Source organism: Rhinopithecus roxellana, chromosome 8 (assembly GCF_007565055.1).
Source record: "Rhinopithecus roxellana isolate Shanxi Qingling chromosome 8, ASM756505v1, whole genome shotgun sequence".
Lineage (NCBI taxonomy): Eukaryota > Metazoa > Chordata > Mammalia > Primates > Cercopithecidae > Rhinopithecus > Rhinopithecus roxellana.
Window position 1 is genome coordinate 106,490,984 of NC_044556.1, and position 26,787 is coordinate 106,517,770.

The 26,787-nt window shown below is 41.0% G+C and overlaps 1 protein-coding gene across 3 annotated transcripts in view; it reads right to left on the reverse strand.

The window, feature by feature from the left end:
• PLD5 (phospholipase D family member 5) overlaps positions 1–26,787 on the reverse strand; it is a 426,876-nt gene that overhangs the window by 10,820 nt on the left and 389,269 nt on the right. For all 3 annotated transcript variants that reach the window (XM_010384710.2, XM_010384711.2, XM_010384709.2), the window contains 3 exons: positions 22,351–22,548; positions 11,518–11,654; positions 5,862–6,030 (listed from right to left, as the gene is read on the reverse strand). In XM_010384710.2, coding sequence (XP_010383012.1) covers positions 5,862–6,030; positions 11,518–11,654; positions 22,351–22,548 — 504 coding nt within the window. The remainder of the gene's footprint in view (positions 1–5,861; positions 6,031–11,517; positions 11,655–22,350; positions 22,549–26,787) is intronic.

The following is a 26,787-nucleotide window of genomic DNA, read 5'->3' on the forward strand; positions in this document are numbered from 1 at the left end:
TACCTCGCTCAGACATTCTATCACCACACGTGGCCACACGTGTGACTGTTTCCTTTTGGGAAAGATATTATTGTAGAATCAAGATGGATTTCAAAAAGAATAAAATATACACCTTGAGTTAAGTCAAGGATACAGTCACAGCTTGAGCCTTCAGTAAAAATCCATTTGCTCTAGAAAGTCAAAGACGGCCCTTAAGAGGGGAAACAGCTTTCTCTGGAAGACTAAAATGACAGCAGAAATCAGGTTTTATTCACTGGTATTATTCGACACCTAATACACTGTGGGTGACAGCAAAGACATTTCAAAATGGATTTATTCGTTTGTTAAAAAAACAAACTCTAAAAAAATCAGCTGACTAGGACAATTTCGTGCTTCACAGTCTTTTCTCTTTCCATGAGCCCCTCATGGAGATAAATCCACATCAGGGCTGAAGGTGGGGGTGCCCACTCCTTTAAGGAGAGAGATTCCCTACTTAGTTCCCAGGCCATGTGCTTTATCAGCACTACCAGGCTTCTGAAGACAGGCTCTATGCAAGATTCCAATCCTCACTTTTCTTAGAAGAGTTTATCACCCATCTGTGTTCTAGACATAAGGGCTATAAGCTTCTTGCCCATCTAGGCTTGTATTGCTGCTTAGAAGTGTATGGCCTGTGTTTTGTAAAATGGCTATGTGTGAACTATTAATGTTTGGTTTATTCAAAAAAAGTGACCATCTGTGTTCAAAAACATCAAAAAGATGAAGCTGATTAAGTACTATAAAGGTTGCAATGATGGATTCTACTTTCCTTGTAATTTTTGGTAATTCTTAGAGCAGTTAACATTTCACACCCTGGAAGTTGCAACTGCAGGTGCCCTAGTGGCAGGTGTGCTGGGGGTGGGGGGGGGTGGGTCAAGAAACAGTGGGTGGGCATGGACCCGTGACTTGGCCAGAGGAGAATTTGGAAAAGGAGATTGGAGCAAATGCACCATATGGTATACTGAAAGCTCCAGACTAGTCCTCTCTGCTCCTGCTAGACCTCGCAAATAACAGGGGCTCCTCTGAATGCGGCTGTACTGACCTCCAGAGTGCATGACTTCACTGGGCAGCCTCTTCACCCATGGTCACCCTTCCCCAGCACACGCCTGCAGAAAATGGCTAACCACACCTTGGACTCAGGCACTGTCCTGGGTTCTGCCCTGTCCCCTCACTGGCTTGCAGAATCTTATCACTCTGCCTTTATTAGCTCCCTTCTTTGACTTCATATGTCATGCATGCACTCATTCAACATGTATGTTTTGAAAACTCCACCAAGCGTCATGTGAGCCATTGGTGAACTAGACACCTGTTCTTTTTCTCACTTCCTTTTTCCTGGAGCTCCATATGCCACTGTAATTATCTGGAAAAAGCTGTTTCTGAGCTGAATCAATCCCAAGAGTTCTCTTGTCTGTGAAAAGGTATTGAATACAATTAGATTCCATTCTCCTGTGTCTCTGACTCCCTGGGACTGCATCTGCTTCTCCTCTGATCATGGGCACCTGATTTCAAACCCAGGTTGGCGCCCTGATCCAACTCCTGGTTATTTCATTTATTTGAAAATCTGGCCTGGAAAACAGATCTGTGGTAGTAATCACAGTCATGTTTTTATTTCTAATACTTATACTGATTTGTGACTACACAGATATGTGCATGATTTCCTCAGTTTACAAAACCCAGTTAAACAGAGATCAGAATTTCTATTATCCATCAAAGTTACCAGACTATTAGGGAGATTAAGATGAAAACACAGGTGAGAAGCATTATTTTTGGAAATTTACAGTAAATTCTACATTTTTATGAATTTAAGTTGTTAATAATTTCATGAAAAATAAAATTTAAAGTATCTTATTGGCATGAATGAGTTACAAACATCTGACCTTTTTTTGATCCTTGGATATAATTTGGATGTGTAGCTTCTCATATCTTTGAGCAGATGCAGTATATGATGTTTTGTTTTTGCTTTGAGACAGAGTCTTGCTCTGTCCCCAGGCTGGAGTGCAGTGGCAATCATAGGTCACTGCAGCCTTGAACTCCTAAGATAAAGTGATCCCCTGGCCTCTACCTTCTGAGTCCTGAGTCCCTAGGACTACAGATGTGCACCACCACACCTGGCTAGTTTTTGCTTTTATTTTTTTTCCCCTTTTTTTGTAGAAATAGGGTGTTGCCATGTTGTCCAGGCTGGTCTTGAACTCTTGGCCTCAAGTGGTCCACTTGTCTTGGCCTCCCAAAGTGTCGGGATTACAAGTGTGAGCCACTGCACCTCGGTGTATATGATATTTCTGAATATAGATAAGAAAGATTAAAAAGGACTTTGTAACTGCAATGATCTCTTCTACATGCAGAGGCCGTGGAGACATGTTGAAGAGCTCAGGTTCTGGAGTTCAAAAGACTTAGGTTTGAGTCTTGCCCCATTACTCACTAGTATCCTTCAGAGAGGTTATCTAATGTAAGCTTCAGTTCCCATGTCTATAAAATAGGGAAAGTACCTGTTTCACAGGGTAATTGTAAATATTATTATCTCTTAAGTGTTTTTGTAGGGATGGGGGGGGGGGTCTCCCTACGTTGCCCAGGCAGGTCTTGAACTTGTGGCCTCAAGTGAACCTCCTGCCTTGGACTCCCCAAGCACTGGGATTACAGGCATAAGCCACGTGTCTGCCTGTCTGGTTGTGGATATTACATAATCTATATAAGGCATTTAACTCAGTGCCTGGATAACTGTATATACTCATGAATATTCATGAATATAACACATTTCTTCACTTATTTAAAAAGTATTAAGTACTTACTAAGTTCAGGCAATGTGAAGTGTGTGTTGCTATAACAGCAACACAACAAAAAATAAATGATGTAGCACTGGTTTACTCATTGGGCAGCGGGCAGCAAGTAAATTGGTATTGTAGGATGGAAAGATGAAATCTCATGTTATACAGTGACAAACTATTTGGTAAAAACATAACCGGCATTTATTTGGAAGGAATACAAAGTGCCACCAAACCTTTGGCTGATAGGGCTTTGGCTGTAGGGACTGGGGAAATGAATTGTTTGTACTGTGTGTGGTTGTTATTTGTGCTTTTTTTTTTTTGAGACAGGATCTTGCTCTGTCACCCAGTCTGGAATGCAGTGGCGCAATCTCGGCTCACTGCAACCTCTGCCTCCCGGGTTCAGGTAATGCTTGTGCCTCAGCCTCCCAAGTAGCTGGTATTTCAGGCGTGCACCACCACGCCCAGCTAATTTTTGTATTTTTACTAGAGATGGGGTTTCACCATGTTGTCCAGGCTGGTCTTGAACTCCTGGCCTCAAGTGATCCACCTGCCTTGGCCTCCCAAAGCACTGGGATTACAGGTGTGAGCCACTGTGCCTGGCCTGTTAGTTGTGCTTTTAAAAAGCTTGTGAGAGGAGATAAATAGGCTCAGGGAAGGAATGGCTAGTTTATAAGTGGAAATGATAGAGGGCAGATAGATCAGAAATTTGGTATTTCACAGGGTTAGAAAGCTGACTGTACCTAGAACTCAATAGAAAATATGTATGAAAAATCCTTTAAGTGTCCAGTTAAGAATGAGCCCTGTAGGAAAGATGAAATAATTGGTATAATTATAATAGGGGTAATCTTCCCACCTGTGTCTGATGGTCTTGAATGAACCCTATCATTAGAGAGAGAGAGAAGTCTATGAAGTAGAAAGCATAATTCATCAAGTTAGGGAATTATGTACAACAAGAAACTTTGGACATGGCCATGGATACATGGAAATAACTAGAAGCAAGTACATCAGAACCTACTACATTTCTGAGAAACTTGCATTGCCCAAGAAACTAACCAGCTCATGCTAGGACCCCAAACTCCTTTAACTGTGCATGCCTTAAAACAACCTTGGGTCCTCGGTCTGAACCAGCAGGAGTATGAGGAGGACTTCACAATACCTTCCCAGAAGAGTTTTATAATTGCTGTGGACCAGGGACTGCCATGGGCCTCCGAACCTTCCCTTTCTAATGGCGGTTTTCCTTGTGCTTATCCTGTTTCTGTACTCAGGAAGGGAGATAGCCTTAACCTGATTTTGGGTATTTTTTGGTGAGTGGTGGGGAATTTTTTTTTTTTTTTTTTTTTTTTTTTTTTTTTGAGACAGAGTCTTGCTCTGTCGCCCAGGCTGGAGTGCAGTGGCCGGATCTCAGCTCACTGCAAGCTCTGCCTCCTGGGTTTACGCCATTCTCCTGCCTCAGCCTCCTGAGTAGCTGGGACTATAGGTGCCCGCCACCTCGCCCCGCTAGTTTTTTGCATTTTTTAGTAGACACGGGGTTTCACCATGATAGCCAGGATGGTCTCGATCTCCTGACCTCGTGATCTGCCCGTCTCGGCCTCCCAAAGTGCTGGGATTACAGGCTTGAGCCACCGCGCCCGGCTGAGTGGTGGGGAATTCTTACTGTTCTGTTTTAGTTTTTACATTGACAAACTATGATGTAGCGCTTTCAGGCTCGATATCACTGGAAGACTGTGCAGTGACTGCGTGGAACTTCGCGTTTTCTCCCTTGTGGGAGGTAGGAATGAGGGTTCTCTACGAGGGAAGACGAGTGAAATGGATCCTGTGTATCAGGAACTTCAGATCATGATGATTCACAAACCTGTTCCTTTGTCACCCTGGAAACACAGCTGGCTTTTGGAACACGGTCATAAGCCTCTTTGGCTATTAGGCATGGCCATGTGAAAGCTATCCAGGCAGTGGAATGAAGGCTAAAGGGACGTTCCCTACCTCCAGGCCTAATCCAAAAGTGCCTCTCACACAGCCCTCCAGTTTTGCCCTTCTCCTGTCTGGCCTTGGGATATTCAGGGTCAGGGCAATCATGGAAGCCATGTGTCAAAGTTAATTGCAGAGCCCTTGATACCCTGGGTCCCTAAATCAAGGGATACAGCTTGGTTACCTAGGAGAGAGCCTGCCACAGTCCAGATTCTCAGTGCATGTTTGTTGAGTGACTGCATGGGGGTTGAGGACAACTGAGACCTAAAGGATTAGTGGTTATGAGGTGGGTCAACATGGAGAAGAAGAGTGTTGTAGGCAGAGGGAATAGCTCGCACCAAGTCTGGAGCGGAGGAAGAGGGCAATGAGGATTGGCGTAGAGTCAGACGAGCTAGAGAATTAACACATTTCAAATATATTCCCAATTCCCAATCTTACCTCCCTCAAGGTCTCCAGAGGTGGATTAGTATGTGGCCCAAGGGACCTGCGGCAAGCATGGGGACCCAGACTTGGAGGCTTCTGGGCTGGGGGAGTCTGTGCTGGTGCATGCGCCAATGCTCTGTTGGTCACAGTCTTACAAATAAGAACAGTAGGTGAATGGGGTAGTTCAAGCAAAATAGGGCCAGGTGCGGTGGCTCATGACAGTAGTCCCAGCACTTTGGAAGGCCAAGGTGGGCAGATTGCTTGAGCCCAGGAGTTCAAGACCAGCCTGGACAACATGTTGAAGCCCCATCTCTACAAAAAATGCAAAATTAGCTAAGCCTGGGAGTTAAGGCTGCAGTGAGCCGGGATTGTGCTACTGCACTCCAGCCTGGGCGACAGAGCAAAACCCTGTCTCAAGAAAAAAAAAAAAAAAAAAAAAAAAAAAAAAAAAAAAAAAGAAAATGGAAAGGATGCAACAGAAAGTGAGAAGAGGGTTGGACAGAGAAGGTATCAGGAAACATGAACTCTACTCTCCTTTTTTTGTATGTGATTGTTTTGAAAAAATTAACGTGCTTTTTGAAGATTGTCATCCTGGTTCTCACTGGAAGTTTACACGTAGGTGTATGCTTGCAGCTTTCACATATATGCGGAGGGCATTCACTTTTTATTTAATAACACAGTCAATATAATACTTACGACTTTCAAACTGCAGTTGGCTATTTCAGTGCAAATCGCTTTGAGAGATGAAATAAAGTTAAACGTAAGGGGATCAGTTTCCTTCCAGAAGCTTATAAGGAGTCGAACTCTAACGCTTCGTAAAACCAATGCTTCTCTTATTTTTGCATCCAAGTCTGGCCAGTAAGTCCTGCAGAAATCATATCCAAAGAGTAAAAATAAAGAAATTGTTAGTTTGGGGAAAGAAGTTTACTAGACAGCACAGAACATTGATATTACTCTGATCATTACTTTATCCTGTAATATATAAACAACCTCATTGGAGAGGTTGGAAAACATACAAGCCTCTTAGCTTAGGCACCAAGAAATGATGATTTGCTGGGACCTGCCCCTGCCTAAAAGGAGGTTTCCTACCACCAGGTCCTTGGGCTGTGTGGGCTGGGGTGAGGACAGGCTGACTGCCACCACAGGCCACCTTTACTACATCTCTGATGCTACCTGGGCTTCAGTCCACTAAGAACCGATGATCCAATAGAATTCCAGTTAGGAACCCTGAGCACCTCCTCAGTCCCCAAATGCCACTAAAACCTCTCTTTGGTGACTGTCCCCGAAATGAACTTCTGCTCTGGTCATCTGAGCTTCCCCACACTTTCAGTTCCCGACTGTCCTTGCCGTGGTCTCTCCTGACCAAGACTCCCACTACTCCCCTGCCTTCCACGTTTTCTGTAGGGCTTTTGGAATCTTCCAACAGGCCAAGTTTCCCCAACAGGCTCGGCCTTTTCTCTGAATCCTTAAGCCTTTGCCTTAGCTCAGTCCTGATTCTTCCCCTGAGGCCGCAGCTCCTCCTGAAATCCTGCGTGCATCTTCTACCATGACCTGGCCGCTTGGTTTATGATGTTGGGCAGCCTCCTACTCTGCCTCTGCCGGCCCCCAACACACGCTGTCACTTCCAGAACTGTCATTTAATTCTTATGTTAAAACAAAAAGCTTTCCTGTCTTAAGGACCAAGCCTTAAATCACTCTCCCTTGCCTCGGCCCTGACATTTGTAGACCTTTTGTTTACTCATCAAACTCTTACCCTAATTCTGGGCCAATTCAGTATTTGAACTAATGATATATTATTTGAAACTGTAGCCTGCCAGTGTCATGATCATTGCACCTCTAAAGGCCTCCTGTCCTGATTCCCCACTCTCTTAATCACTCTTTCCTCACATGCAGGCTGCAGATTCATGATGCCTTCAATCTGCCCAGTCCATCAGCCTCTCCTGTCTCCCTTGCCTGCCCAGCCTCATCTCAGTTCTGATCACTTGAATAATACTTGCCTCTCTACCTTCCTCTTGCTCTCGGCAAAAATCTAGATCCTGGATCCACACTACAGTTCTCTTTGTCTGGTTTTATACCCATGAGGCTGAGGACTACAGGAAAGACCATCTCAGCCTTGTGCTCGAACTTGGTTTCTCTGCCTCAGTCAGGTACTTCCTCGATGGCCACCACAGTGATCATCTAAAGCAGACCTAGTGAGGCTACTTCTTGAATTAAAACAGTGGGGCCAGTGCGGTGGCTTACACCTGTCATCCCAGAGCTTTGGGAGGCCAAGGTGCGTGGATCACTTGAGGTGAGTTTGAGACCAGCATGGCCAACATGGTGAAACCCCATCTCTAATAAAAATACAAAAATTAGCTGGACATGGTGGTGTGTGCCTGTAGTTCCAGCTACTCGGGAAGCTGAGGCAGGAGAATCACTTGAACCCAGGAGGTGGATGTTGCAGTGAGCCGAGATCGTGCCACTGCGCTCCAGCCTCGGTGACAGAGTAAGACTCCATCTCAAACAAACACAAAACAAAACAAAACCCACCCCTCCACAAAAATCCATAAAGTGGAACCGCCACAAAGTCACAAGACTGCCCCAGTGGTTGGGATCTCTGGTTTCTGGCCCTTGCCCCCTCTACAATTAGATCTCTCACCACTTTACCTTAAGCTCTTTTTTTCTCCATCTGAAACTTGGCTCATGCTGTCCCTTCCACTGGGAAAATTTTTTCACCCTTTTCTGACAAATTCCTGATTTTTAAAAATTTTTTTCAAGACATTTTTGCGGAGAAACTGAATGTTTTGAATTGTCAGTCAGTGAGCATCTCCTCCAATGGGCTGCTTCTAACCCTGAAGCTGTGCCGCGGGGGCTCTTTTACCTAGTGCCTGTAATATTCTCTATAGACACTCACTGTACCAGTCACACCTCTGTTCTAATAGTCTCTTTCCTGTCCTGTTAGATGGAGGTTGAGATCATATGTTCTTCATGCTTTAATCACTAGTCACAGTGCTCAATAAATATTTGTTGAATGAGGCCGGGCGCGGTGGCTCACGCCTGTAATCCTAGCATTTGGGAAGCCGAGGCTGGTGGATCACCTGAGGTCAGGAGATAGAGACCAGCCTGGCCAACATGGTGAAACCCTGTCTCTACTAAAAATACTAAAATTAGCCCAGTGTGGTGGCATGTGCCTGTAATCCCAGCTACTCGGGAGGCTGAGGCAGGAGAATCACCTGAACCTGGGAGGTTGGGAGGCAGAGGATGCAGTGAGCCGAGATCTTGCCATTGCACTCAGCCTGGGTGACAAGAGTAAAACTCTGTCTCACAAAAAAAAAAAAAAAAAAAAAAAAAAAAAAAAAAAAAAAGAAATTGTTGAATGAATACATAAAAAGCATTAATACTTGAAAGACTAATCAGGCTACAGTTTTATTATTCCTTTATACACTTACTGATTTCCTTGTGAAAGATGTATTTTATGTGACTGAAGAAATAAATAATGAACAACTCCAAACTGAGACCTAAATAATTAAGTGACTTGCTTAAGAAAAAGAGCTTGATTGCTAAATCAGGAAGAAGTGAACTAGGGCTTCTGAATTTTTTTTTTTTCTTTTTAAACGGAGTTTCACTCTTGTTGCCCAGACTGGAGTGCAGTGGCGTGATTTCGGCTCACTGCAACCTTGGCTTCCCAGGTAAGTGATTCTCCTGCCTCAGCCTCCCAAGTAGCTGGGATTACAGGTGCCTGCCACCATGCCCAGCTAATTTTTGTACTTTTAGTAGAGATGGGGTTTCACCATGTTGGTTGGGCTGGTCTGTAACTCCTGACCTCAGGTGATCCGCCCACCTCGGCCTCCCAGAGTGGTGGGATTACAGGCGTGAGCCACTGTGCCTGGCTGGCTTCTGAATTTTTACTGTAGGATTTATTTAGTCACAGAACATTGCTCCATTCCCTTCCCACTATCTTGAAAAGTAGAAGTTATTTCTAACACTATGGCTAAATAATAGTGTGTGTTTTTTATACATGCTGTTAATCATTTCTGATTTGAGAGTGTATGATTTTTTTCTCTTTCATTTGGATGTTTGGCAATATATAGACTAAAAGTTAAGTCTGAAAGATTAATTCCATTAACATACTGACATTTGATAATATTTACCTATTTATTAAAGTTGAATTCACTCCTGAAAAGCTTTTCCGGGACTAGATACAGACGAGTAACCAGTCTGATTTGATACAAATAATTAATTTATCTGATTGAGAAGAATTTAATTATAATCTTGACGCTTGGACAACTACTTATGTCCCTTTGATGATCCTTCAGTTGAGAAAGTTAAAAGCATTTACAGGTTAAAATTTTAAAAATACAATAAAAGAAGTTTCATTTAATAGCTGAAATGGGAGATTCATAACCAAAATGCAAAATTTCAAGTGAGCCTCTGATTCTTTAACATTCTTTTCATTTTCTCTGGATTTCTAAAATATTTTAGATCCTCCATGCTAATTATTTACCCCTTCACCATAAAGAATCTCAATTTTGTTCATAGAACTTCATGGAACAAAGGTTTTGTCAATCCTGAGAAATCTTTATGCCATCCTAACATGTAACTCCCTGAACTTGACTTTATTCTTCTTCTCAATAACAGGAAAATCAGGTAAAACCCCTATTATGTTTTGAAATGTTCCCGAAGTGGAGGTAAAATCTAAAACTAAATCTAAAACCAAGTGAACAACAAAGGGAGGAAAAATAAAAAGGAGGGATAGAAAAGGTGTGGAAGTGTGTTGGGAAGAAAATCCATGAATGTCCAAAGGATGCTCTGTGTGTGTGTGTGTGTGTGTGTGTGTGTGTGTGTGTGTGTGTGTGTATGTATATTGAGATGGAGTCTCACTCTGTTGCCCAGGCTGGAGTACAGTGATGTGATCTTGGCTCACTGCAACCTCTACCTCCTGGGTTCAAGTGATTCTCCTGCCTCAGCCACCTGAGTAGCTGGGATTACAGGCATGCGCCACCACACCCAGCTAATTTTTGTAAAGATGCACAATATTTTAAAATAAAAGTGTTTAAATAAATGCATCTTGCAGCTAAAAGTGCTTTTCTACTAACTGTTATAAGAAACAATCATTTTCTTGGAGAAAGACTCTTTCTGTAATCTTATGGTTATTTGCACAAAGAAGCTACATATTATGCATTATGTAGGATTGGTGATGTAAAAATTATTCAAGCAATATAGGGCATACTTAATCATTTAGCCTCAGTAAATGGTTATTTTGAAACTGTAATATTCCAAATTAAAAAGGCCTTCGGTCACACTCCCAAAAATATGCACGTTGAAAACATTTCCTGGATCAAACTAATTATTCAAGCACCTCTGCATTCCCAGCAAGAAAGCAAAAGTGGAAATACCTAAGCATGGCCATGCATTTATGCAAGCAATGATTTTCCAAAGAGTTTGTCATAAATTCTATCCCTGAATTTATTCCATGTTTGCATGCTTGAACAATGATGAATTATTGAAAAGCACTGCATTTTTAAACTGTTCTCTTTTCACAGAGAAGGATGGATTGACTGAGAACATATATAAGTTTCTCTTTTTTTTTTGAGATGGAGTCTCTGTCTGTCGCCCAGGCTGGACTGCAGTGGCGCAATCTCGACTCACTGTCAACTCCACCTCCCTGGTTCACGCCATTCTCCCACCTCAGCCTCCCAAGTAGCTGGTACTACAGGCACCCGCTACCATGCCCGGCTAATTTTGTTTTTGTATTTCTAGTAGAGACAGGGTTTCACCCTGTTAGCCAGGATGGTCTCGATTTCCTGACCTCATGATCCGCCCGCCTCGGGCTTCCAAAGTGCTGTGATTACAGGCATGAGCCACTGCACCTGGCCTCTTTCTCCTTTACATAGAGAAGATATTATGAGAATTTGGCATTAAATGAAGACTGCTGTGAATATAAAACAACAATGCTTCCTTTAAGGAAAGTCTGGCAAGACTACTCAGTTTCAATACACCCTTTTCAGGTATATCCTTGTTAATAATTTTCAAATGATAATTTTTTTCATATAATATTTTATCTTTTATCCTTTCAAATAATTTTCAAGTTGAGAGCAACCTAATTGTCTTTCAAAAGTTACTCTCATTTCCATAATGTAAAGTACTGAGGTACTTCTGTAGGGTGAGACCCTAAGCCTTTAAAATGGACACACTTCAGGAAGAGGTTCATAATGAGTAAATTGCCAATGTACACTAAAGAGCATTGAATGGTGTACTCTTCCTAAGGCAACCCAATGGCATCTCCATTTCCAGGCTGGCTTCTCCTGTGGTGCCCAGTTTAGTGCCTGGTCTTAGGGACTGGGTTCTAACCAGAGGCTGGGCATTCACTGACCTTTTGGTGCTTGTGCTGGAGATAGGCAGGTAGTCCATGACAGCGATGTACACATACTGCTTAGCATCATCTATCACACTGTAGATGGCATCTATGTCAAAACTTCTGTTTTTAGGGCAAAAGAGTTTTGGAGAATTCTGTGAAGACACAAAAGCCAAACTTTTAGTGTACTACTTTTTGGCAGCCGGGGATTTCTTTATTTCCTTTGTTCCCATGGACCTTGACTTGTAACTATATTTTTGCCAACCTAATTTCTGCTTCATCAAATTAGACAAAGATATTTTTAATCTTATCAAAGTTGAATAAAGATCAAAGTGTGATGGGATGGGTTTCAAGTCTGTTTTGGAGAGAATTCTTTCATAATCTGACACATTTTGATTTTCAATTTTTATGTATTAAAAAATTTAATTGATACATAATTGTATATATTTATGGGGTACATAGTGACAGGATTCATATAATGTATAGTGATGAGATGGTAATTAGCATATCTGTCATCTCAAACTTTATCATTTATTTGTACTCGAAACATTCAATATCTTCCTTCTAACTATCTGAAACTAATATATCATTGTTAAGTATAGTCATAGTTAACTACGGTCCTATAGAACAAGGGTCTCCATTCCCCAGGCCAGGGACCAGTGCTGGGCCGCAGAGCAGGTGAAAGACAGGCAAGCAAAGCTTTGTCTGTATTTACAGCCACTCCCTTGCTCGCATCACCGCCTGAGCTCCGCCTCCTGTCAGACCAGTGGGGGCGTTAGATTCTCATAGGAGCGTGAGCCCTACTGTGAACTGCACATGTGAGGGATCTAGGTTGTGCGATCTCCTTATGAGATTCTAATGCCTGATGATCTGTCACTGCCTGCCATCACCCCCAGAGGGGACCATCTAGTTGCACAAAAATGACTCAGGGCTCTCACTAATTCAACAATGTAGTGAGTTGTATAATTATTTCATTATATATTACAATGTAATAGTAATAGAAATAAAGTGCACAGCCAGGGGTGGTAGCTCAAACCTGTAATCCCAGCACTTTGGGAGCCCAAGGTGGCCGGATCACTTGAGGTCAGGAGTTCAAGACCAGCCTGGCCAACATGGTGAAACCCTGTCCCTACTAAACATACAAAAAATTAGCTGGGCATGTTGGTGGACACCTGTAGTCCCAGCTACTCGGGAGGCTGAGGCAGGAGAATCGCTTGAACCCGGGAGGCAGAGGTTGCAGTGAGCCGAGATCGCACCACTGCACTCCAGCCTGGGCAACAGAGCAAGATGCTGTCTCAAAAGAAGAAAGAAAAAAAGGAAGTGCACAATAAATGTAATGCCCTTCGATCATCCCAAAAGCATCCCTGCTGACCCTGGTCCATGGAAAATCCGTCTTCCATGAAACCAGTCCATGGTGCCAAAAAGGTTGAGGACCACTGCGATAGAACAATGGAACTTACTCTTCCCATCTTGCTGTTATTTCTACATCCATTAACAAATCTTTCCCTATCCCCTCTTTTCCCAGTCTGTAGTATCCTCTGTTTTACTTTTTACTTAGGAGAGAATTCTTGCTTTCTGTGCACACACTTCTTTTTGGAGGAGCACTCCACCTCCAACCTTACACAATTCTGTCATACATAGCTATAATTTTCTCAGGTGCTACTATACACGCATGCACACTGCACATAGCAAGCCATTTACCCCAGCATTTTCATTTCACCTGAAATGTGATGATGTGGGCATGACAATGTTTCAAACTCAAAATCTAAACAAAAACAAACTGAAAGATCTTGGAGTTTTTTTCTTTTCTCCAAAATCTTTCAGTGAGTTAGGAGAAGTGTTGATCGTTGAGAAAAGGTCATCGATAACAGTGCAGGAAAATCTGAGGGAGCTACTAAGATGCCCAAATTCAGCAGGAGAGCCAGAGAAGAAGGACGTTCAGAGAGATTTAAGCAAAATGAAAAAAAGAGGCAAATTCTGCTTGAGGCATTTCTCTCATGTTGCTTGAGGGGGTTTTCATTTTATAAAAAATACAGTGTTTGTAGATGCAATTGCTGTAGAAAAGGAAAGATGTGCTTGGTTTTCTCATTTTTCCACTGGACAGGACTAAAAATAATGTTTCTCATAGTTCCTGTTTTCCTTTGACAAGCAATACACTGTGACAAGTATCACATAAATAATGCCAGGGGCATTATAATGGGGCATAAATAATGCCAGGATGTTTAATACCAAAAGGCTGAATAAACAGATTTTTGGAACTGCCTGGAATGAACGGTAGTATTGGGCGGTCCGAGTTCCTCCTCACCCATTACGTCTGGAACAACTCCCCACACTGCACAGTAGGAGTCCCCACCCCATCTTAGAGGTTTGTGAGATGGAGCTGTTGGACTGGATGCCCACCTTAGGAGGGGCATAGGGGTAAGGAAGGCGCATGCTGAGGATCACACACCTTCCAGGTTTCCTCACACAGAAAGCCCTCTTGGCAGGTGATCATGAGCAGGATGGGTTGGTTTTTTAAAAAAACAATTTCAACTTTTAGTTTAGATTCAGGGGGTACAGGTGCAGGTTTGTTACATGGATATATACTGCATGATGCTGAGGTCTGAGGCACAACTGATCCCATCACCCAGGTAGTGAGAATAGTACTCAACAGTTTTTCATCTGTGTCCCCTTCATTCCCCCCGTGCTAGTGGTCCTCAGTGTTTAGTGTTGCCATTTCTTTGTCCATGAGTACCCAATGTTAACTCCCACTTATAAGTGAGAACATGGTGTTTGGTTTTCTGTTCCTGCATTGATTTGCTTAGAATAATGGCCCCTAGCTGCACCCATGTTGCTGCAAAAGACATGATTTTATTCTTGTTTATGGTTGCGTAGTATTCCATGGTGTATATGTACCATATTTTCTTTACAGGTTGAGTTTTTGATCGTTTATTTTTTTCTTTTGGAATGAGGATGAACTTCAATTCTGTTTTTTAAAGGTAGTCCTACACTCCTCTGTCATCAGCACACAGATATACAGATACTCCATCTGTCACCAAGACAGAAAGCCTGTGCCTCTGCAGGGTTTCCCGGGTCTGTCCCTCCTCTTACTCTTGATCACTCACTAAGTTGCCCTCACTCGGCCACTAGTGCTGCTTGCAGGGATGTTCTAACATCTTTCTAACTAATTGGCTTATCTCTGGGATGTTTAAAAACAAATATACATCACTCCCAGGATGAACTGACTCCTGGTTTCTCAGAATCCAGCTTCAACTCATTGGGAGGGGTATATCCATAGTCCTGTGTCTCTGTCTCCTTCATTTGCCAACTCCCATCCTGTCTGTGACCCCAAATGCAAGTAATTACCAGTCCACAGCTGTGCCCTCATCATGTCTGACTCCGGGCATCTCTGCTCATGCCGGCTTCTCTGGCTGATGTGTCTTTATTTTTGTCTATCAAAGTCCTACACTAATTCTGTTCTCTAAATTCCAGCTCAAATGTGATCTCCTCCATTAATTTTTTTTTTTTTTTAATGGAGTCTTGCTCTGTTGGAGCAAGGCTGGACTGCAGTGGCACGATCTCAGCTCACTGCAACCTCCACCTCCTGGGTTCAAGCAATTCTATTGCCTCAGCCTCCCTAGTAGCTGGGATTATAGGCGCCCGCCACTACACCTGGTTAATTTTCACATTTTAGTAGAGATGGGGTTTCACCATCTTGGCCAGGCTGGTCTTGACTACCTGACCTCATGATCCACCTGCCTCAGCCTCCCACAAGTGCTGGGATTACAGGCATGAGCCACCACGCCCAACAATGAAGTTGTTTTTAAATCTCCAAAGGTTGCTTTTCCTAACCCTGTACTCCCATATTGTTTATTTCTTTTGCTTTTTCTTTTTTTACCATTTTTAAGTGTACAGTTCAGTGGATTTTAGGGATTGTATGTTACACATTTTCCTATGCCATTAAAAATATTCAAATTATTTAATTCCCTTAGCCTGTTGGCTCTGCTTTAAAGGTTTTTTGGTTAATGTGGAGAAGCTGAAGGTCTTTGCTCCAGATGGGCGCTTAGGCTAACTCTGAAATGTGTCCAAATGCTCACATTTGTGTTTCAGTTAGGAACTCCCTGAATTTCACTGCTTATTCCAAAACCAGATTTTGGTTTTGGGGAGGAAGAAATGTAGGCAGAGTTGTTTGTGGTCTTTTACACTTGCTATTATCTTACAAGTATGGACACTGAGGCCATAATTTAGAGGAAAGAGCATGGGCTTTGGTGATATGGGCCAGACTCCAGCACTTAGAACCTGGGGCATCTTGGTGTGTCCCTTACACTTTTTGAGCCTCTGTTTCCTAATGGGGTTAATGACAATAACACACATTTCATACTGGTTTGCCTTGCAACTCAAATAAATGAATGGCCTGTTCGCTGGCTGGGTTCCATGCCTCTCTTCTGTGCGAGCTTTCATCCAATCAGCAAATATTCCCAGGCTCTGGTCTAGGAAAGGGATATATATCAGTGACCAAGACAAGATCTCTGCTTTGTGGAGCTTCATTCTAGTGCATGTTACTTGGAATTGCATTCATCTGTCTATGTGTTTAGCCACTTGCTGTGAGTTGCCTGGTTGTGTATCTCTGGCATCTTGTGCCATGCACGTATTACATGCTCAATACATACTTGTGGAACAAATGTGAAAGTGCTTCATAAATGCATAAACGTTGGAGGTTTGTCTGTGGGAGTCTGTTGCTTCAATCTGGGTATTTCCAAACCTGCGTCAATAGATCTTTATAAGCATTTACCTGCCCTATTGCTTCCTGTGTTCCCACTGCCTGACACAATGGCAGGTGCTCCAGCTCCATGTGTTTGTGAAGGAAATGCATAATTATTTGTATCAGTCCCCATGCACCTGCGGGCTGTGTGGTACTCGGCTATGTGTTCTAGAGTCTTCTACCTTTAAAAATAGTACCTGGATAGACTAGTGGCTTTAAAATGTTTGCCCAGAATATAAATGAATAAACAATAACACAAAAGAATGAGCTGGCAGAGGAAGTTAACTAGTTCCAACTGTTTAATTAAAGAGAGGGCTAAGTTTCCCTCTCGTCACTCCTGAATTAATTTTCTGAGCCTTGTGCTGTGCACTTTTTTGTTCTATAGTAAAGTAGAAGGAGAGGGAAAATACAGATTCTCTTCAATATTCCAGCTCTGTGGCAATCTTTTACCAGTCAAGAGCTCTTGAGGGACCTGACTTCTAATTTAATCTGGGTTTGTCTCTTAAATCAACAGGTGCCATATGAATACAACTTATTTTGCATACTCATTATATAATCACCTTGTACAGACCTTGGCAGGTTTTTATTTGTTTTATTAACAGCTTCATGGTTTTGAAAAAGTATATACTCTATTTGTAGAATATATATGTTCAAATATAATTAAATATGAAAAGACAACCCATGGAATGAAAGAAAGAAAATATTGGCAAATCGTATATTTAAACCAGACACCTGAATCCAGGAATTTTAGGCCAACCCCAACAACATAGTGAGACCTTCTCTCTATAAAAAATCATATTTCTGCTTAAGGGACTTGTATACAGACTGTATAAAGAACTCTGATAACACAAATTTTTAAATAACCTAATTTAAATGGGCAAAATATTTCATATTTGATAGATATTTGTATCTCTTCTCCAAAGAAGAGATACAAATGGCCAATAAGCATGTTAAAAGATTTAAATCAAAACAAAAATAAGATTACATTTTATACCCTCTAGCAGAGCTAAAATAAGACAGAAAAGAACAAGTGTTGCCAAGGATGTAGAGAAATCAAAACTCTCATATGTTGCTGGTGGGATTATAAAATGGTGCCACCAATTTGGCAAACAGTTTGGTAGTTTCTCAAAATGTTCAACACAGAGTTACCACATTATCCAGTAAATCCACTCCTATATACAAACTCGAATTACAAACAGCTATTCACATAAAAACCTGTACGTGAATATTTATAGCAGCACTATTTACAAAAGCCAAGAAATAGTAGTAATGCAAATGCCCATCAGTTGATAGATGGGTAAACAAAGTATGGCACATCCATACAATAGAATTATTTAGCCATAAAAAGGAATAAAGGCAGTATTGGTCCATGCTACAATATGGATAAACCTTGAAAGCATTATGTTAGGTGAAAGAAGCAGTCACAAAAAAACTATACAGTGTATGATTCTATTTATATAAAACATCCAGAAGAATGGCAGATCCATAAAGAAAAAGTAGATTGGTGGGTGCCAGGGACTGACAGAAGGGAAAATAGTGACTGCTAATCAGTATGGGGTTTTTTCTTTGTGGTGAGAAAAGGTTCTAAAATTAGATTGTAGAAATGGTTGCAAAACTGTGACTATACTCAACTCCACTAAATTGTATACTTCATTTTTTAATTTTAATTATTTTTATTTTTAAATTTTTATTACTTTTATTTTTTTGTTTTTTGTATGTTTAGTAGAGATGGGGTTTCACCATGTTAGCAAGGTTGGTCTTGAGGTCAGCAGCTCAAGTGATCAGCCAGCCTTGGCCTCTCAAAGTGCAGGGATTACAGGTGTGAGCCACCATGCCCGGCCTGAATTGTATACTTTAAAAGGGTAAATTTTATGGTGTGTAAATTACATCTCTGTAATGCTGTTAAATCAATTAACAATATACACAGAAGGTTCTAAAGAGGAATGTGAGGTGATATTTTTCCATAACAGCATCAAGTTCTATTTAATGCCAGCCCTCACTCACTAAATATATCTCAGTACACATGACTGATAGGTGAATTAACTGAACAGTAAAGAAGAAGTGAAATCTGTCTAACATCTAGATCAATAAAAACAGACGTGGAACAAATCTTTTATCTTGGAAAGCAATTGCTTAAGCTTAAAGACTCCAAAAAGATATCTACGAGACAGAAACAGCCAACTATTGTTCCCATCCTCCAATTTCAATGGGAAATGCAAGAAAATTAGAATTATCTGGCTCAAGTTACTAGAAATCACACCGTTAAATCTAAGTGCCTATTTGTGTTCTGGGAAAAAATTGGAAATAATCTATATTTGCATCATAAGTTGAAATTTATATCTAATTATGCTAAGTTATCAATTATCTAAAATCTAACTTTGAGAATGGTTACAAAGGTCTTCAAATACTGTTTAAGTATGTGTTCAACTTAGTCTTGAGACAATCAGCTTATAAAAATATACTATTTTAAGATACAACAAATATATTGAATTAAATTTGTCTTGGCATTTGTCTGGCATAGATTACTGAGAAACCTGTATGCATTCTGGAGCTTTCTATTAATATTACTACTAATAAAACCTGCCCAACATGTAGTGCTGCTTTTAGCCAGCACCAAGTGAAGTGCTGGGAATGCCAGTGATGAAGAGAATATATTAATAGGAGATGATCTTCAGAGTCTAATAAAATGGTGGGAAAGATGATTATAAATCAACAGTTCTAAGAATGTGATACATGTTATAATAGAAGGGAGTTCCAGGAACTCTATCTGAATGATACCAATTCCAACTGCAGGGTTTTCTGACTGTTTTTATACCTGTAAGATCTTATACCTCTCCAGAAATGGTGTTCAGTCAATATCTGTTGAATTGAAACTCAAAGGCAGGCTTGATATTATTAAAAAATAGAAAATGAAACAGGAAATTAAAAATAGAAAGTAAACTAGAAATACCATTTGACCCAGCCATCCCATTACTGGGGATATACCCAAAGGGTTATAAATCATGCTGCTATAAAGACACATGCATACGTATGTTTATTGCGGCACTATTCACAATAGCAAAGACTTGGAACCAACCCAAATGCCCATCAATGACAGACTGGATTAAGAAAATTGTGGCACATATACACCATGGAATACTATGCAGCCACGAAAAAGGAGGAGTTCATGTCCTTTGTAGGGACATGGATGAAGCTGGAAACTATCATTCTGAGCAAACTATCGCAAGGACAGGAAACCAAACACTGCACGTTCTCACTCATAGGTGGGAATTGAACAATGAGATCACTTGGACACAGGAAGGGGAACATCACTCACCCACACACCAGGGCCTGTCATGGGGTGGGGAGATGGGGGAGGGATAGCATTAGGAGATATACCTAATGTAAATGATGAGTTAATGGGTGCAGCGCACCAGCATGGCACATGTATACCTATGTAACAAACCTGCACGTTGTGCACATGTACCCTAGAACTTAAAGTATAATAATAAAAAAAAGAAAAGCTATTATATAGTTTTAAAAACTACCCAAAGAAATGTCTCACAACTCATTTTGTGGTGAACTCTTTAAGAAAAAGCCACTTATGAATTAGCCCTAGAAAATAACAAAGGTATCGAATTGTAGTATATTTTACTAAAGGCCTGAAACCACTCTCTCTGGGAAATACGTTAACTTCAGAATCAACAAAAACTGACTCTCCCTGTTTAAGGGTTAGTCTGTAAATGTATGCAACAACCATATTCACTTATCTCCAAGGTTGAAACTGTAAATTCAAAATCCAGTGATTATTCAAAATTTGTTCGTTAATTCATCTGTTTTTTGCCATTTCCAATTTGTTTTTCTACTGGACCTGATCAAGTGATCCATGCTTGGCATGTAATGTCACTCTGCGACCCTCTGGATTAAAGGTTCCTTGACAAATTTTCTGTTGCACATTGGGAATTCTCCTTGGCCTCCTGGTCTTATAGGGTCACCTTGAGATGAATTGAAAATGTCTATGTAATTTATATTTTGTTAGTAAAATGCCCTATAATATGCTACTTGCCACTCCATTCTTGACCTCGTCCACACAAAAAAGTTATTTTAGCTCTAGCTGATCAACATCCTTCATAGTCTATTTTCTGCTCTTCACATTTATGCGAATTTGTTATTTAAGACAACTTGAACTTTGTCTTTTCTTTCTATTGTTACACTTCTAAATTTTCTGCTGGGGCTTTCATTTGAACAGGCAAAAAGGATAAAATTCACTTTAATTTATCTTCAATAAAATGCTGTTTAGTGACATAAAAGTTGTTGGCCTAACAGCACTGATATCAACCAAGGTCGAAATAGCAATATTAAATTGGGAGCATTACTTAGAGAAGTTGATGTGAACATCAGGAGAATTTCAGAAGCTTGCTTCAAATAAAAATTCGAAGATCTCATCTCAGATCCCAGTGGATAAGATCCTGGGTGGGGACAAGGGACACTGTAAATCTGTACTGTAAACAGGCTTCCTAGACAATTTTTTTTTTTTTTTTGAGATGGAGTCTCTCTCTGTCGCCCAGGCTGGAGTGCAGTGGTGCGATCTCGGCTCACTGCAAGCTCCGCCTCTTGGGCTTCATGCCATTCTCCTGCCTCAGCCTCCCAGGTAGCTGGGACTACAGGTACCCACCACCACGCCCGGCTAATTCTTTTTTGTATTTTTAGTAGAGTCGGGGTTTCACCATGTTCGCCAGGATGGTCTCGATCTCCTGACCTTGTAATCCACCCACCTCGGCCTCCCAAAGTGCTGGGATTACAGGCGTGAGCCACCGTGCCCAGCCCCTAGCCAATTTTTAAGTACAGTAAGTCCTCACTTAATGACGTCAACAGGTTCTTGAATACTAAGACTTTAAGTGAACTGATGTATGATGAAAACAATTTTACCATAGGCTAATTTATATAAATGAGAGTTAAGTTGCTATGGCTTATTTCTGGTCACAAAAACAGCACCAAAATTCTAAAGACCAAAACACTTTGAATATTAAACATTGAAACAAATGTGAGCTATACATACATTTAAGAAAGACTAATAAAAAACAAGTAAAATAATTATTTACCCTCTTACTCCAGTTCAGGGTCATGGGTGGCCGGAGCCCCTCGCAGCCGGGAGCCCCATGGACAGGATGACATCCCATCCCAGGGCACTCACACTCGCTCACACTGGGACCACACAGATCTGCCAGTTCGTTTCACTTGCACAGTTTTGAGATGAGGGAGGAAACAGGAGTACCCGGCAAAAACCAACACAGACAGGTGGAGAATGTGCAAACTCCACACACCCAGTGGCCCCAGCCAGAAATCAATTATTTTTTTTTTCTTATCAACATGATAATGGGCATTGAACAAAACAATGTTATTGAAGGATCTACTGTACTATAGTTTGAGGACTAGGACTGTAGGCCCAGATATTTATGTTGCCCCTTTCCAGTAACATCTCTGGATAGCTGTGGCATGTGCCCAGCTGGGTGGTGGACTGGGAAGGTGAGGGTGGGTGGAGGGTATGGCTAATGGTTCTTAGCAGAGTCAGAGGCCCGAAGCTGTTCAGGGAGCACTGTCCTGTTGTGTGGGCCTCTTGCCTGCTTGCCCTAACCAGGTACAGCATCTCTGCTTTTGTCTGATCTAGACACTGAGATTCCCTCAGATTTGTCTCATCAAAGGGTTCTGCTAAAAACAAGTCTGAAAAACCAATGTAGGGCATTGAAAATAGGCTAATAGGCTCTGGTGTCGGAAGAGCTGGGTACTGGCACCTCTCTTGGCATGTCCCATCTGAGGGTTTTTTTGCTAGTAGGTATGGTCAATACCTTCATTTACAAAATGGTCACAACCCCATACCTAGCTTACAGGGCGATTGAAGGAATCAAATCAGATAACTCAAGGTATCTGACACAAGGAATGATTATCAAGATTTATTATGTTTGAGGGTACGATTGTGCATAAGGGTAGACACATTTTAACTCTTCACGTTATGGGACAGAACCACTGTAATTCATTTTTGCCCAATACAAGATCACACTTAAACATTCCAACTTAATAAAGAGCCTTTGGAGGAAGAAGGAGAAGGGGAAGAGAAAGGGAAAACAACTCACCGATACAAATGCTTGAGATTTGGTTTCATTCAACTGAAGTTGCAATTTCTTTTCATTGTCATAGACTCCATAGAGTCTTTTGGACCAGGTTTGAGGCACTCTGTTTTTGAATTTTAATGAACTATATAGAGCAAATATCCTTTGTAAGTCTAGGACCAGGCAGCTGCAGTTGTAGAAGATGACACCAAGTTCTTTCATCTGTGAAATTAAAATTGAAAGCATCAATGCCACATGTGTCTTACGCTGTTATTTTCAGAAAAAAATGAATGCATAAGAATGAGGTAGTTGTGACATCTCTTTTCTTGCATTTGAAGTAAGTAGATATAGTTACACTATGGTACATAGAGGTGATATGTTATAAAAATGCTAAATATTTAAGTAAAATTTTGCTGGTTTTTTTGTATTAGGTCTCTTGCAGATAATTTTCTTATATTCATCTATACTTTTCATATCAGCTCTTCAGATTTGTTTCCTTAACACTATTTTGTTTTGTATGAATCATTAAATCAGGTGGCAAGAAAAAGGTCGATTTTAATTGCAACATAACAGAATGGCTGGAATCATGGATTCTGGAGTCAGACTGCCTGGATTTAGGTTCTGTTAATAGCTCCACAACTTTCTAGCTGTGTGACTTTGAACAACATACTTAATTTCTGGGCCTCAGCTGCTTCTTCCATAAAATAGAGATAATAGTATTTATTTCATATGTTGCTATGAGAATTAAAGTGGTTAATACATATAAGAAGCTAAGAACAGTGTCTATCACATGGTAATCACTAGCAGTATGTTAGTAATTATTATTCTTATTAACATTCCAAAGCCTTAAGAGTAATAGACCAATAGAATCTTAAAAGACTACAGAGATCATTTTGTCCACCTCTCTCAAGGGATGGATGAGGAAAGTAAAGCTCACACAAATAAATAAAAATATTAGCCCCAAGTCAGAGATTTAGTCAGTGGTAAATTAAGAATTGAGTGGTAAATTAAGAATTGAGTGCAGGTTTTCTGACCCCTAATCAAATACACTCAGGAACACAGCTATACTGGCTTCAGTTGAGTCCAGTATCCTTTTGCAAAAATTACAGATGATTTTTTAATTTAGTCAATGAAACTATACAATGTGAAATTTTGGTCATTAAAGAACAGCACACAAAAATACATGCTTTCTATGACTTGAACACCCAGTGAGGGGTTATTAGGGAAACCTTGGCTCTCTCAAGTCCTGGGGTCCATTGATAGTAAACTCCCTTTTTATCCCTTCCTTAAGCCCCTCGCCAAGACTCTTTACTAAGGATGATAGGAGAGGTCATCTACCATGTATGAACCTGTCTCTCTCTGCTCTGAGGACTCCCCAGTACAACATGCCCTGGAAATCTTTCCATGTTCCTCTGTACAGATCTGTCATCCTTTTCCAGCTCCCCGGTAACCACAGGATAGATGGACACAAGTCGTTTAACCCACTGATGGACTTAATTCCTATACTTTCCCTAATGCAAAAAATAAAACAATGAGCATCCTCATATACCTTTGTGCGCCTTTAATATAGACTCCTAGAATGAAATGTACAGACACATTAAGGACTATTCGCGGTTAAGTGAAAGGAGGTATAGCAGGTAGGACATATCAGGCATGTGCAAAGGCATGGAGGCTAACCAAGGAGGTGAAAGACCTCTAGAAAACACTGCCGAAAGAATAGATGACACAAACAAATGGAAACACATCCCATGTTCATGGATGGATAGAATCAATATCGTGAAAATGACCATACTGCCAAAAGTAATCTACAGATTCAATGCAATTCCCATCAAAATACCACCATCCTGCCTCACAGAACTAGGAAAAACAATTATAAAATTCATATGGAACCAAAAACAGCCTGCATAGCCAAAGCAAGACTAAGCAAAAAACAAATCTGGAGGCATCACATTATCTGATTTCAAACTATACTATAAGGCCATAGTCACCAAAACAGCATGTTACTGGTATAAAAATAGGTGCATAGACCAATGGAATAGAATAGAGAACCCAGAAATAAGCCCAAATATTTACAGCCAACTGATCTTTGACAAAGCAAACAAAAACATAAAGTGGGGAAAGGACACCCTATTCAACAAATGGTGCTGGGATAATTGGCAAGACTCTGTAGGAAAATGAAACTGGATCCTCATCTCTCACCTTGTACAAAAATCAACTGAAGGTGGATCAAGGACTTACATCTAAGACCTGAAACCATAAAGTTTCTAGAACATAACATTGGAAAACCCCTTCTAGACATTGACTTAGGCAAGGATTTCATGACCAAGAACCCAAAAGCAAATGCAATAAAAACAAAAATAAATAGCTGGGAGTTAATTAAACTAAAGAGCCTTTGCACGGCAAAAGGAACAGTCAGAAGAATAAACAGACAACTCACAGAGTGGGGGAAAATCTTCACAATCTATACATCCGACAATGGACTAATATCAAGAATCTACAATGAACTCAAATTAGCAAGAAGAAAACAACCCCATAAAAAAGTAGGCTAAAAAAGTAGGCTAAGTAGGCTAAGGACATGGATAGACAATTCTCAAAAGAAGATATGCAAATGGCCAACAAACATGAAAAAATACTCAACATCACTAATGATCAGGGAAATGCAAACCAAAACCACAATGCGATGCCACCTTACTCCTGCAAGAATGGCCAGAATCAAAAAATCAAAAAATACTAGATGTTGGTGTGGATGTGGTGAACAGGGAACCCTTCTACACTGCTGGTGGGAATGTAAACTAGTACAACTACTGTGGAAAACTGTGGAGATTCCTTAAAGAACTAAAGTTAGAACTACCACTGGATTCAGCAATCCCTCTACTGGTATCTACCCAGAGGAAAAGAAATCATTATACGAAAAAGATTCTTGCACATGCATGTTTATAGCAACACTGTTTGCAACTGCAAAAATGTGGAGCCAACCCAAATGCCCATCAATCGATGAGTGGATAAAGAAACTGTGGTATATATGCATATGTTGGAATACTACTCAGCCATAAAAAGGAATGAACTAATGGCATTCGCAGCAACCTGGATGGGATTGGGGCCTATTATTCTAATGGAAGCAACTCAGAAGTGGAAAACCAAACATCATATGTTCTCACTCATAAGCAGGAGCCAAACTATGAGGATGCAAAGGCATAAGAATGATACAACAGATTTTGGGGACTAGCGAGAAATGGGGGAAGGGAAGGGGGTGAGGGACCAAAGGTTACAAATTGGGTTCAGTGTACACGGCTTGGGTGATGAGTGCACCAAAATCTCACACATCACCACTAAAGAACTTGTGTAATCAAATACCACCAGTGTTGCTCAAAGACTTATGGAATGTAAATAAATAAAATAAATAAATTAATAAATATAACTAAATCAATGCTATTCAAGCCTAGTAGAGCCAGAGATAGGCCCCCATCAAAGTAGATATCAAGGGAATCATTTGACTTTTGAGTCCAAAAGGCAAATTCAATGGCCGTAATTCACTTTTACTATGTTCAGATCTCTTTGATTTCCTTTGGTGTCTCCACATCAGACCTGCGGTGTTTTCAGGTCATTTGCTTGCACATGGCAAACATTAATGCTTGGAAAACTGTTCAAAGCTTAGATGAGAATATGCTGTTTAAAGTCGGACATGGGAGGATTGTTTGTTCAAAAACAGTCTGGGCAACAGAGCGAGACCCTATCTCTACCAAAAAAAAAAAAAAAAAAAAAAAAAATGAGCTTGATGTGGAGGCACAAAACTGTAATCCCAGCCACTTGGGAGACCGAGGTGGGAGGATCTCTTGAGCCCAGGAGTTCAAGGCTGCAGTGAACAGTGATTGCCCTACTGCACTCTAGCCTGGACAACAGAGCAAGAGCCTGTCAGAAAGGAAAGAAAGAAAGAAAGAGAAAGAAATAAAACCATGCTATTTCCCTATCCACCTTGTTTCTCAGGAGTATTTGTCTGCTAATCTTCATGTGGATGTTTGCCCTCTCTACTGAGGCTGGGGCAAATGAAAGCCAAAGGCAGTGGCTGTGGATCAAAGCAGCTGCCCCTGCCATGCTCCCTGCTGACTTTCTCCTGATGCGTAGAGTGATATTAAATGAAGTAGTCACAGCACGTTCAGGCTGCTATGGAAGATGAAAATCAAGCAAACAAAAACAACTATTGCAGCCTCCACCGATCTGAAGAAAGACACCTGCTCTTCAATATGATAGGACACAATTATTCTGGATAACTTTTATTTTGAAAATTGACACCCAGAAGGGGGTACCAGGATGCCAACTCTGATAGCTCCTTCCTGCCCAGGGGGCACAGGAACTAGAGGGAGACCAATATGGCCTAATGAGGACACAGTCTCCATCACCTATGGAGCAGGCTCTGGAGACAGACTAGCTCTACCACGGGCAAGGCACTTCAGCTCTTCACCT